This window comes from Bos mutus, chromosome 10, assembly GCF_027580195.1.
Source record: "Bos mutus isolate GX-2022 chromosome 10, NWIPB_WYAK_1.1, whole genome shotgun sequence".
NCBI lineage: Eukaryota > Metazoa > Chordata > Mammalia > Artiodactyla > Bovidae > Bos > Bos mutus.
Window position 1 is genome coordinate 17,270,390 of NC_091626.1, and position 19,599 is coordinate 17,289,988.

A 19,599-nucleotide genomic window follows, 5' to 3' on the forward strand; every position below is an offset into this window, starting at 1 on the left:
ACTAGATGGACCTTTGTTGGAAAAGTAATGTCTTTGTTTTTTAATAGGCTGTCTAGGTTGGTCATAACTTTCCTTCAAAAGAGTAAGCATCTTTTAATTTCATGGCTGCAATCACCATCTGCAGTGATTTTGGAGCCCCAAAAAATAAAGTCAGCCAGGGTTTCCATTGTTTCCCCATCTATTTCCCATGAAGTGATGGGACCAGATGCCATGATCTTAGTTTTCTGAATGTTGAGCTTTAAGTCAACTCTTTCACTCTCCTCTTTCACTTTCATCAAGAGGCTCTTTATTTCTTCTTCGCTTTCTTCCATAAGGGTGGTATCATCTGCATATCTGAGGTTATTGATATTTCTCCTGGCAATCTTGATTCCAGCCTGTGCTTCTTTCAGCCCAGCGTTTCTCATGATGTACTCTGCATATAAGTTAAACAAGCAGGGTGACAATATACAGCCTTGACATACTCCTTTTCCTATTTGGAACCAGTCTGTTGTTCCGTGTCAGGTTCTAACTGTTGCTTCTTGACCTGCATACAGATTTCTCAAGAGGCAGGTCAGGTGTTCTGGTATTCCCATCTCTTTCAGAATTTTCCACAGTTTATTGTGATCCACACAGTCAAAGGCTTTGGCATAGTCAATAAAGCAGAAATGGATGTTTTTCTGGAACTCTCTTGCTTTTTCCATGATCCAGTGGATGTTGTCAATTTGATCTCTGGTTCCTCTGCCTTTTCTAAAACCAGCTTGAACATCAGGAAGTTCACGGTTCACATATTGCTGAAACCTGGCTTGGACAATTTTGAGCATTACTTTACTAGCGTGTGAGATGAATGCAATTGTGCGGTAGTTTGAGCATTCTTTGGCATTGCCTTTCTTTGGGATTAGAATGAAAACTGACCTTTTCCAGTCCTGTGGCCACTGCTGAGTTTTCCAAATGTGCTGGCATATTGAGTGAAGCACTTTCACAGCATCATCTTTCAGGATTTGAAAGAGCTCAACTGGAACTCCATCACCTCCACTAGCTTTGTTTGTAGTGATGCTTCCTAAGGCCCACTTGACTTCATATTCCAGGATGTTTGGCTCTAGGTGAGTGATCACACCATTGTGATTATCTGGATAGTGAAAATCTTTTTTGTGTAGTTCTTCTGTGTATTCTTGCCACCTCTTCTTAATATCTTCTGCTTCTGTTAGGTCCATACCATTTCTGTCCTTTATTCAGCCCATCTTTGGACAAGCTATTAATACCCAAGTTAAAGAAACTTTATGAAGAAATTTTAGTAAAGAGTCCCCTTGTAACATGAATAATTACACCTACTATTATTGAGGATTTAAATAAAAATTGAAATCTTATCTTTGTGTTTATAAAATTATGACTAATTTTGACAGCTATGTCTACTTCTAAACCAAGCATTATAAAAGTCTAGAATAAGTATATATTTCTTTACAAAACAGATGTACAGCGGGTAAAATGGAGTTTTAGGAATTTATTAAGGCTTTAAGAAATAAGTTTTGTTCTCTTTATAACAACATTTTATCACTGAAGAAAATTTGTGGCAAATGGAGAAGGAAAAAGAAAAAATTAGCCACAAATCCATCATTTATAGCTAACAGCTTCATATTTTGCTATATTTCTTATCTTTGTCTTTTATTTATTAAAATTCTGATATGTTTTATAATCTTATTTTCCTCTTTAATACATGTTTCTATGTTATTAAATAGTTTACATATAATTTTTATGGCTGTATATAATCTACTGTACAGATAAACTATAATTTATTAAAATAATCCATAAATTAGAAATCTTTAAATATAAATCTTTTTTTGCACATACATGATTACTTATTTATATTAAAAGCTTAAGAAACAGAATTTCCAGATATGTATTAATCAACTGGAACATGAGTCAAAAGAAAATATTTAGAAGTAGGGAGAGAAAGACAAAATGATGGTAACTATAGAAAAGGTCATTAAAACAAATAGCAGATAAGATGAAAAAGCATAATATGTAATATTAATTGTAGCCCCAAAGTAAAACAGAGAAAATGGGACAGAAACAATATTTGAACAAATAATATCTGAGAATTTACCAAAATGAGTAGAAGGCATTAATCATGGTTTTACAAAAGTACTAAATGTATTTACTAAAATAAAAACAAAGGGGATTTCCTAGTGGTCTAGTGGTTAAGAATCTGTCTGCCAATGCAGGGGACATGGGTTTGATCCTTGGTCCGGGAAGATTCCGCATGCCATGGGGCAATTAAGCCCTGCGCTACAGCTGCTGAACCTGTGCATCTAGAGCCCACGAGCAACAGATATTGAGCCCAGACACCCTAGAGCCCATGCTCCACGACAAGAGAAGCTGCTGCAATAGAGGCCCACCCACCACAACCACGAAGTAGCCCCACTTACTGCAGCTAGAGGAAGTTCACAGGCAGCAATGAAGACCCAGCACAGCCAAACACAAATGAGTAAATGAAAACAAAGGAAACCATATCTATGCATATTACAGTAAAATTGGAAAATGAAGAGAAAAACTCGGGAGGAGACAAAGATATATTCTCTTCCAAAGGACAACCTTTGGAAGACACAGTAATGCCTAAACTCTTAAGGATACAGAAAGACTGAAATAAAAAGAGTGTAAAAAGATGTACTATGGCAACATCAACCTACAGAAAGCTGGCATTGCTCTATTAGTGCTATATAATAACACAGCTTCAAAATATGTAACACAAAATTGTTAGAGTTAGAAGGCTAAATATGTAAATTAAAAACTGAGGTGGAAGATTTTTAACATACCTCTCTCAGTAACTTGTAAGTAGGCAAAAATTCCACAGGGATAAGAAATTTAAACAACATGATTAATAGACATATACGGAGAAACGTACCCAACTGCAGAATGCATGTTCATCTCAAGTGTACACAGAACATTCATAAAAACTGACCCATGTTAGGCCTCATATAGTTTCAGTACATTTCAAAAGATTAAATCCATATGTTGTATATTCTCTGGTGACAGTATAATTGACCTAGAAGTCTTAACAAAAATACAACTACAAAATGCCTGCACGTTTGGAAATGTTTAATATACTTCTAAACCCATGATAAAATTACAGTGGAAATTAGAAGATGTTTTCCACTAAATAATAAAAATAATCTGAAATCTAAAACTTGTGGGATTCAGTCAATGCTATGCTTATTATGTACATTAATGCTTAAATGTACATAATACTATAGACAAATTTTATTAGGCTTGATTAAGTTAGATTGCAGTTTTAACACCATTTAAAAAAGTATTTCACAAGGTATTTCTAATGTATCTTCATTTCAGGAGTTTTTCCTCAAATAATACCACTCTACTGAACTCTACTTTTGGGAAATAAGCATGTCAATCTCAGCTGCTCCATCTGCCATTTGCTACAAAAATCCTGAAAATCAATGGTGTAACTTAATGTTCAAGAAGTTAAAGAGAAGAATGGTAAATAAAAATTGAAAAAGTAGAAAGATGAGAGAGTGAACTGTAATGTTAAGGATGGACTTTGGGCGATAATGATATATCAATGTAGGTTCATCAGGTGGAACAAATGTACCACTCTGGTGGGGGATGTTGATAATGGAGAAGGCTATGCATGTGTGGGTGCACTGGGTAAATGGGAAACCTATCTTCCTCTCAATTCTGCTGGGAACCTAAAACTTTTCTTAAAAAAGTAAGGCCTTTAAAAATTAAATAAAAACACTGTAAATCTTTCAATGTGCAGCTCAATGTTCATAGCAGCATTATTTACAATAGCTAAGATATGGAAGCAACCTAAGGGCTCATCAACAGATGAATGGATAAGGAAGATGAACGAGGTAAGAGGAATGAATCATCTGGATATTAATTTTCTTTGGCTGTACAATGACCATGTTTTATTTTCCATGTTCTGTGATTTTTAATCTCAATAGTAACCTTCATATAAAGTAAGATTACTTACTCAATTACCTCAACTTTGATTTAGATTAAGGGCTTATAAGAATTAAGAATTTTAGAAAGTACATTTAAACTAATGGCATAAAAAACAATCATTATTGAAAATAAGCATTCATCAGGAAAATATGCCAAATGAGTATTAATCATTATTATTATTTTTTAATTTATTTGGCTAGGCCGGGTCTTTGGTTGTGGCACGTGGGATGGCTATCTTCGGTTGCGGCATGTGGAATCTTTGGTTGCAGCATATGGAATCTAGTCCCTTGACCAGGGGTTGAACCTAGGCCCCCTGCATTGGGAGCATGGAGTCTTAGCCACTGGACTACAAGGGAAGTCCTGGATATTAATTCTTAACATAAGCTATAGTAATTAAAGCTCTGAGATAATGGTGTAAAGATTTGCAAACAGGTAAACGGAGCAGAATTTTAAAATGTGGAAACAGGCTAATGTGTGTATGACAACTTGATTTATGACAAAGTTGACACTGCAGGACAATGAGGAAATGCTACTCTTTTCCATAAAAGACGCTCAGTCAATAGTGATCTCTCTATGAGGAAAAAATGAAACAAACTCCACCTCAGAGAGAAAAACACTGAATGGATTGTAGATATGAATGTAAAAACTAGAAACAGTAAGTTTATGGAGAAAAGCAAAGTAGCATGTTTTAAGCATTAAGTGTTCAGAAAAAAAGATTGTTGGTTTGGCTTACATTAAAATTAAGAACTAAGTACACCAAAAAAAAAAAAAAAAAGCTCAGTACAACAAAAAACACTATTAAGAGTGAAGAGAAGAGATGTGAGGACAAAATTTATTAAGAACTCTAAATCAATAAGAAAAAGATAATCCAACAGAAAAATGGGCATTATCACTCAAGAGGCTATCCAAATGTTCAATTAACATTTGAAAAGTTGTTCCTTAATTTCATTTGGAAATGAAAAATGCAAAGTAAACCCTTCAAAAGGACTCAGTGTGAAAGAGTGACAACCTAAATGTAAGGAAGAATGTGAAACAACATAAACTCTGATTATGCTGCCAGTAGTCTGAAACCTGTATGCAGATCTAGAAGCAACAGTTAGAATCTTGTATGGAACAACTGCTTGGTTCAAGATCGAGAAAGGGGTACAAGGCTGTCTGCCGTCACCCTGTTTGTTTAACCTATATGCTGAGCCCATCATGAGAAACGCCAGGCTGGATGAGTTACAAGCTGGAATCAAGATAGGTGGGAGAATGACAACAACCTCAGATATGAGGATGATACCACTCTAATGGCAGAAAGTGAAGAGGAACTGAAAAGCCTCTTGATGAGAGTGAAGGAGGAGAAGTAAAAGAGCTGGCTTAAGGCTAAATATTAAAAAAACTAAGATCCTGGTATCTGGCCCCATTACTTCATGGCAAATAGAAGGGGAAAAGGTGGAAGTAGTGACAGATTTCCTCTTCTTGAGCTCCAAAATCACTGCAGACAGTGACGGCAGCCATGAAATCAGAAGACGACTGCTTCTTGGCAGGAAAGCGATAACAAACCTAGACAATGTGTCGAAAATTAGAAACATCACTCTGCCGACAAAGGTCTGTACAGTCAAGGCTATGGTCTTCCCAGTGGTCATGTATGGCTGTGAGAGCTGGACCATAAAGAAGGCAGAATGCTGAACAATTGATGCCTTCAAACTGTAGTGCTGGAGAAGATTCCTGAGTCTTGGAAAGTAAGATCAAACTAGTCAATCTTAAGGGAGATCATGTGAAAAAGACACATAGAAGGATATTTACAGCAGTGTTACTTAAAATGGCCCTCAAACATTAACAATCTAAATGTCCAATAGAAGAGATTTTTTTTAAAAATTTGGTATATTTGAACAATGGATTGCTATATAATAATGTAAACAAATTACTGCTATATTATATGCAACAACATAGATAAATCTCACAAATATAATGTTGAATAAGAAAGCCAGATGCAAGAAATGCCAACAATATGAATTTACTTATATTAAGTTCAAAAGAAAGCAAACTTGCTTGCTTTGAGGAGGGCTGAGGGGCTGAGGCTTGGGCTCTTGAGTTGCTAGTCATGTTTTATTTCTTTGATTTACATAGTGGTTACACATGCTCAGCTTCTGGTCATTTAATGATCTAAGCACTTTGCTGTACTTTGCTGTATCAGAATTTAAAGTTTAAAAAATACAGTTGGGTTAGAAAAACAAGGATGCAAAATTAATAGTTAAGGAGAGACAATAATCCTAGCTACATGAAACAAATTGCCAGTGTATGGTGCTCATCAGAACCCCCTTTCTTCCTTAGGGGTGGTCCCTAATCTTTCCTCAAGCTCCCTGAAGATAGCTTACATTCATACTTCTATTTATCTACCTATAGCACCAAGCACCTAAAACAGTGTTTAAAATTGTTGTTTAGTTGCAAAGTTGTGTCTGACTGTTTTGTGATCTCATGGACCGTAGCCCAACAGGTTCCTCTGTCCTTGGGATTTCCCAGGCAGGAACACTGGACTGGAGTGGGTTGCCATGCCCTTCTCCAAAGGATCTTTCCAAACCAGGGATTGAACCCAGGTCTCCTTCACTGAAGGCAGATTCTTTATGTCATATGTCAAGGCTAAAAATATTTACTGCTATCAAGTCTATTTATTGCTATACTTTTAAAGTACTATTGTTAAAACCTACACAGTCTCCTAATAACTCAGAATATATAGTAATGTAATATGGACTGTTAGGAATGCTGGCTGGATATCTTTATTAATTGAAAAACAGAGTTGGTATATATTCTGGATTTCTTAATAGTTAGCCTTTGTTGTATTATAAAACATTTGATTGTTTTATTAGCCTGGCCCTTCTTCTCCCAGTTTTTGATTAGATGGTGCTATGCTATGCTAAGTCACTTCAGTTGTGTCCGACTCTGTGCGACCACATAGACGGCAGCCCACCAGGCTCCCCCGTCCCTGGGATTCTCCAGGCAAGAACACTGGAGTGGGTTGCCATTTCCTTCTCCAATGCATGAAAGTGAAAAGTGAAAGTGAAGTCGCTCAGTCATGTCCGACCCTCAGCAACCCATGGACTTCAGCCTACCAGGCTCCTCCGTCCATGGGATTTTCCAGGGAAGAGTACTGGAGTGGGGTGCCATTGCCTTCTCCGTGATTAGATGGTAGAATTATAAAAAAGAGAAAAGCAGTATAAAGGTGTGTGTGGCACATGTTTAACTCTTTTACTACATATTTACATATATCTATAGATAGATGTTTAAATATGGGCTTGGGTAAAGACTGGCTAGGTAACGATGGTGGATAATTGGTTCAAGGAAAAGGCAGAGATTTCTTGAGTGCTATACAGTTTGGTGAAAAGGGAAACAGGCAGAGAACTGAAATTCCACTGTACTAAAGAAAACTGTTCCCATAGTCATATAATCATTCCACAAATATTTACTGAATTCCTTAAATTTGCAAAATATTGTTCTAGTTACTGTTAATAATGAACAAATCAGATAAGAGCCCTGCGGTCAGAGAGCTTCCATTCTAATGTGAGGACAAACATTATATTAAGCAAAATACATAATTATTTCATGACAACTGTGATGAGTGCAACTGAAGTATATGTGCTACCGAAGTGTTTGAAGAATGAGACTATAAAATTAGGAGATGAAAACGGAAAGATGTTTGAACAGATTTTTGAAGTAAAAGGATTTAATCGGTGATGATGGGGAATGGCAGGGGCATAATTCCAGGGCATTATATGAAATAATTCAGAAAAGGCTTGGTAGGAAAGAATATAGTATGTTCAAAAACGGAAAAGATCAGCAGGATTGGTGCACAGTGAGCAACAAAGACCATGGATTGGAGCAGGACTGCTGTCGCAAGCAGGGCCAAAAACCATGCAGGAACTTTGTTAATAATTTTATTCTCCACCTTAATAATTGCTGGACGTCATGAAAGGGTCTTAAGCACCCACCCCATGTAGGAAGGAGGTTGGTATTGCAGAAAGTTTCTGTCTGGTGATTGGACCTAGAGAAAAGATTATAAGGTCCTGAGGAAATTAACCTTGGATTGGCTTCCTTGTGCATAAATTGTGAATCTAGACTATATGATCACTTAGGTTTTCTTCAGCTCTAAAATTCAAGAATACCTCTGTATATTCACAACCAGAATGTCAGTTACAGGTCCGCTGACTTCTTGGTGAACTCTTCCTATCTCTAAAACTGAACACCTTTTAGATCCAATGAAGAGTCATAAATTAATCTATGTTATGGTGATAGGGCTGAAGTTTGACTAACTCAAAGAAGGCTGAGAAGTTAGGAAGTTGGGAAGAAGGCAGTAGTGACCAGATGCAAAATAAGTGTAATCAATCTTATGAGTACCGAGAAAGTAGGCAGAAGAGAGCAGGATAGGAGAATTCAACTCACTGGAACGACTTAGTTTAAAGGCAGCTAGTCAAGAGGAAGTTTAGGAGGGGGGAAGGGATGTCTATCAGCAAAGCCCTATCTTCATCAGCATCTTGCATTCCCATTCCCCCACCATTTTGACGGTATAATTGATAATTCTTGCAGCTTATCATGCAATGATATGCTATGCAGAAAGTTTAAAGTACCTCATCTCTTGAGATTTACTCAAATTAAATGCTTCGTATTTAAAAACTCAGGAGCGGAGAGTGAAGGCTTCTCTATAATGTGAAGGAAAAGAAAGAGTGTGCGTGTGTGTTTCGGGGAACAGGAGGTAGAAGCTATAATTCCACAGTGTTAATACTTAATGGACTCTTGGAGATCACCGATTAACAAAAACCTCCGTGGTGAGGTGACTTTCCCAAAATAACATTAAGTAGAGGAGCCTAGCCACAGACTGGGGTTCTTGCAAGACCCTCGGGGGACTCTTTGAGTGGCCCTTTATCTGTGAAGCCGAAAGCCCTCTTCGTGGGCCAGAGGAGTGTACACGAGGCTGGCCCTGGGGTAGCCTGGGGCTGCCTGACTGCCTGGGGCTTTCCTCCCTTCCCAGGCCGCCCGCACAGTCTCCCTCTTCTTTCCCTGTAGGTTTCAGCAGGGAGGATACGGAGTGCAAGATGGAAGCGGCGCCCGCCACGGGTCTCAGGCCCTCGGAGAAGGGCAGATTCTTCTGGATAACCGAAGAGACATCAAAACAGGCGGGAGCGAAGTGCTCGGAGCAGATGACGGAGCTGTCACTGCCCCGGTACCAGTTGGCCGGAGGCCCCGCACGAAGCGGTCCTACAGCAGTCGCACGGCCCGGTCCTTTGGGGAAGCGAAACAGCAACTTCCCGGACTTGGTGGTGTTGCCGCAGCGCATGGGCACGGCAGCGGCCTCGGGGCTGGGAGCTGGGGACCTGCATCCTTAGCACGGTCTCGCACTCCCAGAGCCCTCACCTGCCGACTCCGTGTCGGCTGCTGCTTCTTCGGCCGCGAGAAAGTGCCAAACTGCGGCCCCTACCTTGGAGAGTACCCGGCTTTTGGCGGTCCTTCTTCCAGCAGTCTTCCCCTGAGAGCAGGCAAAGGGATACAAATTTCGCGCGGGCCCAGCTGAGGTGGGAGGTAAAGAGGGACGGACCGGAAGTGGTTGTTGTCATAGCTACCTAGGTGTCCGGCCTCTTCCTCGTTTTATTCTCCTCTCCACCCTAATGCTCTGTTTTTCTGAAACTGGGAAACTAGAACGAGGAAATGCTGATATTTTGGGCCCCTCAAATATAACCAGAGGCTCTAACGAGTGCACTGATCGGTAGATTTGGGAGAGGACCAGACCGGAAATGGCAGTTTCCATGGTAACTCCTGAGCGGGTTGCCTAGGAGATGACCCCTTTCGGTCTCTGAATCTGTGCTGTAGCGTCATTTCTAAGGCAGATCTAACTGATCTTCTTGGACTGTCTCCTGCCATGATTCCCGGGAAATACCGCTCTGTTTCTGGCCGGGCTGCGAGCAACGTAGGTTGGGTTTCCTACTTTCTCTTTATTTCCATTCGTACCGTCCTTTCTGACTGGCGTCTTTGTCCTAGGTGATGAGCTGTATTGTTGAGACCAGGACCGCTCAGTCTACTCAAGCTATTGTCTGACCGAGGCTTAAGGTTCCTGGAATGGACCAAGGCACTTGGAGGGTATTTAACATTGTGTGATGGGTATTCAAAGTCTTGTCCAGGATCTCCGCTTCCCAGAAGGTGGAGCTGGTCTGCTGTGAAAGGCTAAGCTTCATTTAAATTCCTTTAACTGATCAATTCCTTTTTTTTTTAATTAAGAAAATATTAATAGGCACCCCCACCTCCTTTACCTGTCTCACTGAGATATTTACTTAGACTTCAAACGGCAGGTGACGAAAGCCTGAGGTGCTAAGTAGAGGGTTAAATTGCAGACATTTTGGAAGATAAATCACAGTGAAACCTTTTAATTATTAGTTGTAATTTTATTGTTTTCAGCAAATATCCAGAACATGCTAATTTACCAGAAACAAACAAAAAGCGAGCATTCTGTTTCATTCTAATTTTTTTGTTATATCTTTATGTACTGTTTTGGGGAGGAGTGTGTGTGTGTGTATAAGTTAAGAGCATATTTTATGGTTTAATTTTTACATTGTAGGTGAACTGTGGGCTTCATCTGGTTATTCAAACATCATCGCTTCCTGAAAAAAACAAAGTAAGATTCAAGCAGATTTGTATTTAGATTGAATATAAATTGTTTTATATTCTGCACAAATAGCATGATTTAAAGAGCAGAGTCTAAACTGGAAAATTTAAGTATATTTACTTTGGTCTCTACTTTGAAGCTAATTTTTATTTTTTGCCTACACAAATCCAACTAGTTTACCAAAGAGAGGGAAGGGGGAGGGGCAAATTAGGGGTATACGATTAAGTGATAAAAAATATTGTGTATAAAATAGATAAGCAAGAAGGATATATTGTATATCTCAGAGAATTATAACCATTATTTTGTAATAACTTAATAGAGTGTAATCTATAAAAGTACTGAATCACAACATTGTGTATCTGAAACTAATATAGTATTATAAATCAACTGTACATCAATTAAGAAAAATCAAAGCAAAACCAAAAAAACCTCACCTCCTTTACAAACTGAATCTTATTTCATCAATTGCAAGAGGTAATTTGAGTTTGTTTTTTTTCTTTTTTGACATTTTAAGCATTTCTTAAATCAGGATCCTTCTTGAAACTGATGGCAGATCATATTATTATTTTAATTGGGAAAGTTTTTCTTTCTTAGTAGTGGGTAAAATGATGGCATGTTTTACTACTCATAGAATCTTATATTAGATAAAATGTGATAATTTGGGGTCCCATATCTAACATTCCAGAAAAAATTGATTAGCAGTGGAAATTTTTTAGGCCTAATGAGATTTAGAAATTAAGATTTGAACATTCTTTTCCCCAAACAATTTGCCCATATTCTCCCTGGGATTTCCTTAATTTCTGGCTTTTGATTTGATTTTTGAGATACACACGTTTTCTTACCCTCATGTCACCTGAGCACTCAGATATACGTACCCATGTCCCACACAACTGTGTCTCAAGACACAACACAAATTGTTCTTCTTTGACCAAGTTGGGCACCTTCAACTGGCACAATTCAGGTTTTTCCTAAAAAGTTTTAAAATAGATGTTACTGGAGGAATTCTTAAATGAAGGACAAAGAAGCTGTGGTACATATATACAATGGAATATTACTCGGTTATAAAAAAGAATGAAATAATGGCATTTGCAGCAACATGGATGGACCCAGACATTGTCATACTGAGTGAAGGAAGTCAGACAGAGACAAATGGCATATGATGTCACTTAAGTCTAGCATCCAAAAAGGTACAAATGAATTTATAAAACAGTCTCTGAATCTTGTGTCTTAACTAATGTTTTTTAGGTTGAATTCAAGCTAAATAGAGAAACGCCATCATTCCCTGGTCGACTCTTACAACATGACCTTGAAAGAAACTACTCAAGTAGACAAGGTATTGGCAGAGAATAGAGATCAGATATGATTTGTCATCTTTAAGTAATATTGTTTAATAATATTGAATTTCTGTATCCAAATAGACTTCAGTTAAAGATGACATTATTCATTGGTTACCAAATTCATTGGGCATTTGTTTAAATCAGAATTGATTTTATGTACACAACATAGGTTATTTCTAATATAGGAAAAATTGTCATATTTTAGTATGGAGTGGGCTATACACAAGAGAATTAGAAAGAATCTACCAAATAATGTCTTAGAACTAAGAAAAATAGCTAATTAGTGAGGGTAAGACTATGGGAACACATATTTAGTAAGTAAGGACACTGGAAAGAATGGAAAGTCGGGAGTAGAAAAGAAGCTATCTCTTTCCCTTACTAACACATATAATTATAGAATTATATCAAATTATATAATTTGATATATATATGTTATATATATACTATATGTATATATATACATATAATTATAGAATTATATCAAAATTATATCAAAGAATTATATCAAATTATATCAAATTTGTGTGCATCATGCAAGATCTTATTAGGAATACAGATTCTTAGTGCTTCCCTCATCCCCTTCCCCATTCTGACTTTGTAGGTCTTGGGTGGGATTTAGAAAAGTGTGTTTTAATAACTTCTCAAAAGACTCTGATGGATGTGGTTTGTGGACCACCCTTTGAAAAATAGCCTCATATGATCTGGTTATATTTCTGAAATGTATTGTTCAATTAAAGGAGAAATCTTCTTTAGAACTTTTGAGTTGTTACTTCAGTTCAGTTCAGTTGCCCAGTCGTGTCTGACTCTTTCCGACCCCATGAAATGCAGCACGCCAGGCCTCCCTGTCCATCACCAACTCCTGGAGTTCACTCAAACTCATGTCCATCAAGTTGGTGATGCCATCCAGCCATCTCATCCTCTGTCGTCCCCTTCTGCTCCTGCCCCCAAGCCCTCCCAGCATTAGAATCTTTTCCAATGAGTCACCTCTTCGCATCAGATGGCCAAAGTATTGGAGTTTCAGCTTTAGCATCAGTCATTCCAAAGAACACCCAGGACTGATCTCCTTCAGAATGGACTGGTTGGATCTCCTTGCAATCCAAGGGACTGTCAAGAGTCTTCTCCAACACCACAGTTCAAAAGCATCAATTCTTCGGTGCTCAACCTTCTTCACGGTCCAACTCTCACATCCATACATGACCACAGGAAAAACCATAGCCTTGACTAGACGAACCTTTGTTGGCAAAGTAATGTCTCTGCTTTTGAATATGCTCTCAAGGTTGGTCATAACTTTCCTTCCAAGGAGTAAGCGTCTTTTAATTTCATGGCTGCAGTCACCATCTACAGTGATTTTGGAGCCCAAAAAATAAAGTCTGACACTATTTCCACTCTTTCCCCATCTGTTTGCCATGAAGTGATGGGACTGGATGCCATGATCTTCATTTTCTGAATGTTGAGCTTTAAGCCACCTTTTCCCTCTCCACTTTCACTTTCATCAAGAGGCTTTTGAGTTCCTCTTCACTTTCTGCCATAAGGGTGGTGTCATCTGTATATCTGAGGTTATTGATATTTCTCCTGGCAATTTTGATTTCAGCTTGTGCTTCTTCCAGCCCAGTGTTTCTCATGATGTACTCTGCATAGAAGTTAAATAAACAGGGTGGCAATATACAGCCTTGACATACTCCTTTTCCTATTTGGAACCAGTCTGTTGTTCCATGTCCAGTCCTAACTGTTGCTTCCTGACCTGCATATAGGTTTCTCAAGAGGCAGATCAGGTGGTTTGGTATTCCCATCTTAGTTGTCAACAATTGTTAGCTCTCTGTAATGTACTAGAGTTAAGCACTGCAAAATACTTACATACAGTACTGTCCTCATCTAGGAGTTATTATATGAGAAGGATAATTGGTATAGGCCTCTCTAGATTGTTCATCTTGCACGAACACGTGGCAATTTTGAATATTAGCTTTCTTTTTTTGTTTTGTAATTTCTGGACTTTCCTCTTGGGCCCAGCTAATCTGACATCACTTTTCTGTTTCCTGTATCTTGAATTCTTCTCCTGGTCAGTTGCTAGACATGACATCAACCTAACCACTGTTCCGCAGTGCAGAAAGCATCTGTCTTCCCTTCTTTGGTTCAGTTCAGTACATATCTGTTGAGTGTATTCTGTGTGCCAGACACTGTACTAGGCTCAGAGCTATAGCTGTGAACCTGAAAATTTTCAAGTAGAATTTTCTTGTGTTTACATTGTGAACTTCCTTTACATTTTTGATAATAACTCTTAAATTTGTTTTCTGACTCATGAGCCAAACTTAAATACTTTTCCCAAGGTATTCTTGAGTTAGAGGATGATGTTGGTAGACAGATTTGTGTATGTCTGGCTGAATAAATTTATTTAAGTGTTTAAGTATTTCTAGATATTTGCTAATGAGGAAATAGTATAGAGGCACTGAATTTTGAAAACCTGAAAGATGAATAAAGTCCTGTACATAAATAATGTATATTTAATGTAAAATACAAATTAATTCCTTAGGGAAAAATAAACCTATTTTTTTCATTAAAAGATTTTATTCAAAATCATTCTCTCTAAAATGTGTACCGATTGTTTCCAAATGTGCCTCCTTCCTAGTTCCAGGCAGTTTTATGCAAAGAAGACCTCACCGTGTATAGCTGTATTCTTGACGTCTGTACTCACTGTTCTTCCTCCAAAGGCAAAAAACTCTGGAAAAATTTTAAGTAGCAATTTTTCAGGAAAAATGAGGGAATCTCTATCTAATAAACTGCAGTCTGATACTGAATTATTATAATTAATTTTATTTCATTTCATATTTTTTATGTTTTTCAAAATTAATTGAACATATACCATAAATTAACCAGTGGTACTCTCAACCCAAAGTAAAGATACTCTTTGTTGGAGTTAGGCTACTTGGTCTTAAACTTGGTGTATGATTTCTTTTAGGCTTTTTATATTAATATTAAGAGTTAAGCCCTGTATCCTTGAAATTTTGTGAGAGTCAGGGACTGCTATACAGTAAAATCTCAGTTCCAGACCTTAATTGATTAAATCCCTTGGATAAGAATGCCAAAATATGTATATAGAGAGGAAGAGGTAGTGCTTGACTCTTAAGATCATGATGAATCATGAAAAATACAAAATCAGGATTTTGATTACCAACACAGTCTTAAAGATAAGGCTAAGTGGACAAGCATATGAACATGTACTGTATTATCCATCTATCCAGCCAACCATCTGTCCATCCCCCTGCCCATCTCTCTGTCCGTCTTTCCCTCTATCCATCCACTCACCTATCCATCTCATCTATCCCTCCATCCATCATATATCTAGGGTGTGGTGTAGTAAAGACTCATACCAAATATATACCATTATGCCTTTAAACACTTTGGGATTCTAAGTATGAAAGAATTCATTCAGAATTTTTATACTAAAATGCAAATATTTCTGATGTTCTTTTTTAACAGAAATAACATTCACAAAACCGATTTTTGATTAACTCTCAATAAATTGGAAAATCAGTTAATTTAATGATTGCCTACTGAATTTAGATTCTGCAAAGAATATAAAGAATATAAAATGAGCTCCATTTCTCCAGGAGCTTATAAATTTAATTCGGAAGACAAAAGCTACTATTTGGTACATTAAATAGTGATATATGAAATTACCAGTAAGAGGAAATGTTTCAATTAAAATTTTGCTTTAAAGCAGGATCAAACAGTCCACATATATATATGTTTGGGTGTTTGATACGTACATCTACTGTATGTATATATGTGTGTGGGTATTTATTGTGGATGTTTCGATTGCAGATCATTCTGGTCCCCAGTTGTTTAGAGGGTCATTTGTGTATTTTAAGGCCTTTCTATCTCATCATTCTCGTATTCTGCTATTTATTGTAAGATGTATGTCATACTGATCATGATAGTAAGCTCATCATGCAGATTGTGATTTTGACTTCTGTGTATAATAAGAGGTGGAAAGAGTGAGGATGAAATTCCTTTATTCACTGACTGTAAGTGAAATTTACTCCTTGATTATTGCCTCTACATCCCAAGTCTTATTAAATTTAAATTTGCTTTCTAAATTGAGCACTGGTTGAAGCCTTAACAAAGTAATTTTAAAAACCTAACTCTGACACTAACAAGGGAAATCAAGGCTGTTTATTGTTTGGAGTTTTTCCTTTATTATTTTTAGCTGACCAGTTAATCCTTAACCAGTTAATCCTTACTCTAGTTTTTGTTTTTTTAACTATTCAGTTTTTGATTTCCAAATCAGTTTACTGACTTATGGTTGCTTGGGTATTTTGCTAGCAACTGGTCATGTCATAAGACCAGTTCATTTATGAACATGATCTTTGTTCTGAATGCTTGTACTCTAGAACATCATTGTTAATTATCTTGATATTTCATGATACTCAAAAAAGTGGGATGTGAACACTAATATTTTGTTCAATAAGCCAGGTATGTGCCCTTTGGTATATATCTTGCACACCTGGAGAAGTTAGCAAATACCATTGCTTTATAGCTCTTTAATATGATATGTATGGAACTTGATTTTAAGATGGCCTCCCAAAGAATGATAGCTTCCTATATTTAGCTTCATCTTTTTGTCTTATCAGTCAGTTTAAGCAGTAGAATTCTGTGGCACTTTAGGTTCTATTTTATTGCTTTTTGCTTCCATCAACATCGGTTGCTGCTTTCAGGAAATTTTCTCTTGGTAGAAGAAAATAGTTTTTTCTGGTGTTCAAATTGGTACCTTTGACCCATTTCTCAAGTCTTACTTCATTTCTGGAGCTTCTCAGCATCTTATTAACTATTCTACATTTTTCTAGGTCTTTAGAATATACCTTAATATCCACCTCCACTGAAACCCATCTGTGATCTTCTTTAAGTGAAAACTACCCAGACACATTAATGTGTGAATATGTAAATAGGTATTGTTTTTCCTTCTGCATTCTGTGCACCTTGTTCTGTACAGTTTATTACTTTCCTATGCCCACTAGATTGAAAGCTACCTAACAGCAGGGACAACGTCAGACCAACAGCTTATAAGTCTCATAGGGTGTCAAATACCTGTTAGACCCTAACTAAAAACCTAACTGCAAATGTACAAGATTTATTGACTCCACTTAGGTCTCTGCAATATTCTCTACCAATAGTAGCCGAACATACAAAGAAAAAAGGATGATTCGAGGTTTACATTTGCTATCCAAAACTACTTGCTCTATATTTCTCTAAAGTCATGTGCTGTGTAGCTTTGTGATAAATGTTTTGATATTTTGAAGGAGATGGAAGAGTAATAAGTCCTTCGCCTCATAATAAATCATCCTGCATCTCATCCACAACAAATGTGACAGAACTATGTGGGCTGGAAATGAAAGCTGCCACGAGCTCCTTATCAGCATTTGGAGATTCTTCCATTCAGACACCTTCAAAGTCCAGAATCCGGCAGGGCTGTCATAGCGCTGGCCCCAATGTATCTGGTAATGAGGGAACTATCACCTCAGTTACAAGAGAGTTAAGATATAGTATTAGGAGTCAGGATTATAAGGGACAAATGTAGCACTAGAGTAGTCCTGTACTTTCAACCAGTATACGAGGCAAGAGAAAAATTATTTGATATGTACAGAACACATAGTTTAGACCTGAGGAGGAAAACAAGCTGAACTTTAGTTTCAGATACAGAGAGCTATAGAAGCTGTGTTTTCTAGAAAGGATATTGGTAGGTGCCAAAGTTCTCCAAATATAAGGTGATTTTAGTTTCAAAATCTGAAAGATTTTTCTTATTCAAGTAATTTGTATATTATTTTTAATAGGTGACCATATTAATTTGGTGAGCTCATCAATGCCTTCATTTCCCATTCTCCAACGTTCTTCTGAAGAGAAGATTCTTTACTCAGACAGGTTGACCCTAGAAAGGTGAGGACAACTTATTTAATTTTTTTGACTACAGGATTTGAAAGGTACAAAAGTCTCTCTTCCTCCCCCTTGTTTTTCAACCTTTTAGTTCTCCTACCTAGGGATAATCACTGTTGCCAATTTAAAATTTATCCTTCCAGGAGTATGCAGAGAAATTTTATATCTATGTAATATAAAGGAGCTTGACTATACTCCAAAAGAGTACTATAGAGGTTCTAAAATATGACATTGATAAAAATGGGTTTTAGGATAGGGAAAAAAACTTCAAAATACATTCCTCCAATGGCCTTCTCAACACTATTAAGTTGAGTTCCCCTTTACCTTATTGACCTCACCTGCTCCTGGTCTGGCCTTCACTCACCCTGCTACTGCATACCTGCTCCTTGAATACACCAAGAGCGCTTAAACCTCAGGAGTTTTGCGTTTGCTGTTCCCTCTGCCTGGAATGCTACTTCACCATGTGTCAGTAGGCTCACTTTCTTACCTCCATCAGACCTTTCCTCCAGGGTCACCATATAGGGACAGCCTTCCCTGCCTGGACTCTCCAAAGCAGCAACGACTTCAACCCTGACAGTTCCAACACCTTTCTCTGCTTTTCTTCTCAGCACTTATCTCCCTCTCACACATTAAATATTTAACTTAGCATATTTATTGTCTTTCATTGTTTGTCTCCTCCGAGTAGAATGTAAACTCCACAGACATGGGGAGTTTTGTTCAATTCTGTATCCTCAGCACCTAAAACAAAGCCCCGGACAAAATAAACCCTTAACAAATCTTGAATGAATAAGTGTGTTTAGGACTTAATCCCCATCTTTAAATCTAGCAAAGTATCTTCAGTAGAATGGTGGATGAAGGATTTCAACCTTACCTTAGCGTTATAACCAGCAGAGAAACCTTCTCTGCTGTGCATACCTATAGCTCAGCAGTACATATGTAACAGCAGGGCGTTGAGCAAACTTTCTAGCTTAGCAATGCCTGAGCAGTGTTTATATCAGTGGGTTAATGGCAAGCGCATTTCTCTGGTTATGTGACATGGTTCCTTGAATCATCTCAACCTTTCCCACAGAAGGCAATTACACTGAGTGTTTTCTGATGGTTAACTTTATATGAAATAATTAATACTGGAGTTTTTTTTTAATATTATGAGAGCTAGACTTAATTTTAATAACTACCCTTGCCAAAGTATATCAGTTTTTATATGAGTGATTTACAATTAGATCTAGAATGCTTGGTTCATGAAGACAAGAAGTGGTTCTGTTTTTCTTCTTCTCATGGCATGGGCACATAAAGATACTACTATTAATATTCTTGAGAAGAGGCAGACTGCTGAATCATAACCTTACTAACTTTAAACATGTTTTCTAGGCAGAAGCTGACCGTGTGTCCTATTATTGACGGGGAAGAGCACCTTCGTCTCCTGAACTTTCAGCACAATTCTATAACTCAGATCCAGAATATCTCCAATCTGCAGAGGCTAATATTCTTGGATCTATATGATAATCAAATTGAAGAAATTAGTGGACTTTCTACTCTGAGATCCCTCCGTGTCCTTCTGTTGGGGAAAAACAGGTAATCGTTATAGATCAGTCACTGTTTGTTATACTTAGGACTAACGTTGAGTCCTCCTGTGGTCTCTAGATAGCAACTCAACATTGAATAAAACTTAAGAACCTAACAGACTAATGTTTTTGAAAGACTGTTTGGATTAAGATTCATTTATAATTTGTTTTATGAGTTTCATATTGACAGTTATTCAAACCAAATAAC

At 37.4% G+C, this 19,599-nt stretch overlaps 2 protein-coding genes across 5 annotated transcripts in view; one reads left to right on the plus strand and one right to left on the minus strand.

The window, feature by feature from the left end:
* Positions 1 to 706: 706 nt before the first annotated feature.
* Positions 707 to 9,430, minus strand: THAP10 (THAP domain containing 10). Its single transcript, XM_070378499.1, has 2 exons — positions 8,996 to 9,430; positions 707 to 1,228 (listed from the first exon to the last, which is right to left on the minus strand). Exons 1-2 carry the CDS (start codon positions 9,245 to 9,247, stop codon positions 1,205 to 1,207), a joined length of 276 nt encoding a protein of 91 aa, XP_070234600.1. The 5' UTR covers positions 9,248 to 9,430; the 3' UTR covers positions 707 to 1,204.
* Positions 9,431 to 9,564: 134 nt separating this feature from the next.
* The window catches only part of LRRC49 (leucine rich repeat containing 49), a 149,449-nt gene continuing 139,414 nt past the window's right edge, over positions 9,565 to 19,599 (plus strand). The window contains exons 1-7 of one of the 4 annotated variants that reach the window (XM_070378500.1): positions 9,565 to 9,874; positions 9,946 to 10,044; positions 10,520 to 10,576; positions 11,813 to 11,900; positions 17,199 to 17,396; positions 17,730 to 17,832; positions 19,198 to 19,401. In XM_070378500.1, the coding sequence (XP_070234601.1) occupies positions 10,024 to 10,044; positions 10,520 to 10,576; positions 11,813 to 11,900; positions 17,199 to 17,396; positions 17,730 to 17,832; positions 19,198 to 19,401 (671 nt within the window). In that variant the 5' untranslated portion in view covers positions 9,565 to 9,874; positions 9,946 to 10,023. Of the gene's footprint in view, positions 9,879 to 9,945; positions 10,045 to 10,519; positions 10,577 to 11,812; positions 11,901 to 17,198; positions 17,397 to 17,729; positions 17,833 to 19,197; positions 19,402 to 19,599 lie in introns of all 4 variants that reach the window. The other 3 variants (XM_005911159.3, XM_070378501.1, XM_005911160.2) reach the window with 3 other exon arrangements.

What these genes read in the sequence shown, in the direction of transcription:
- THAP10 (XM_070378499.1), bottom strand. Translation starts at nt 9,247, where the DNA reads ATGCGCTGCGGCAACACCACCAAGTCCGGGAAGTTGCTGTTTCGCTTC. An exon ending in CCGCTTCCATCTTGCACTCC is followed by an intron (nt 1,229 to 8,995) that starts GTATCCTCCCTG and finishes GGGTATTAATAG; the next exon opens with CTTGTCCAAAGATGGGCTGA.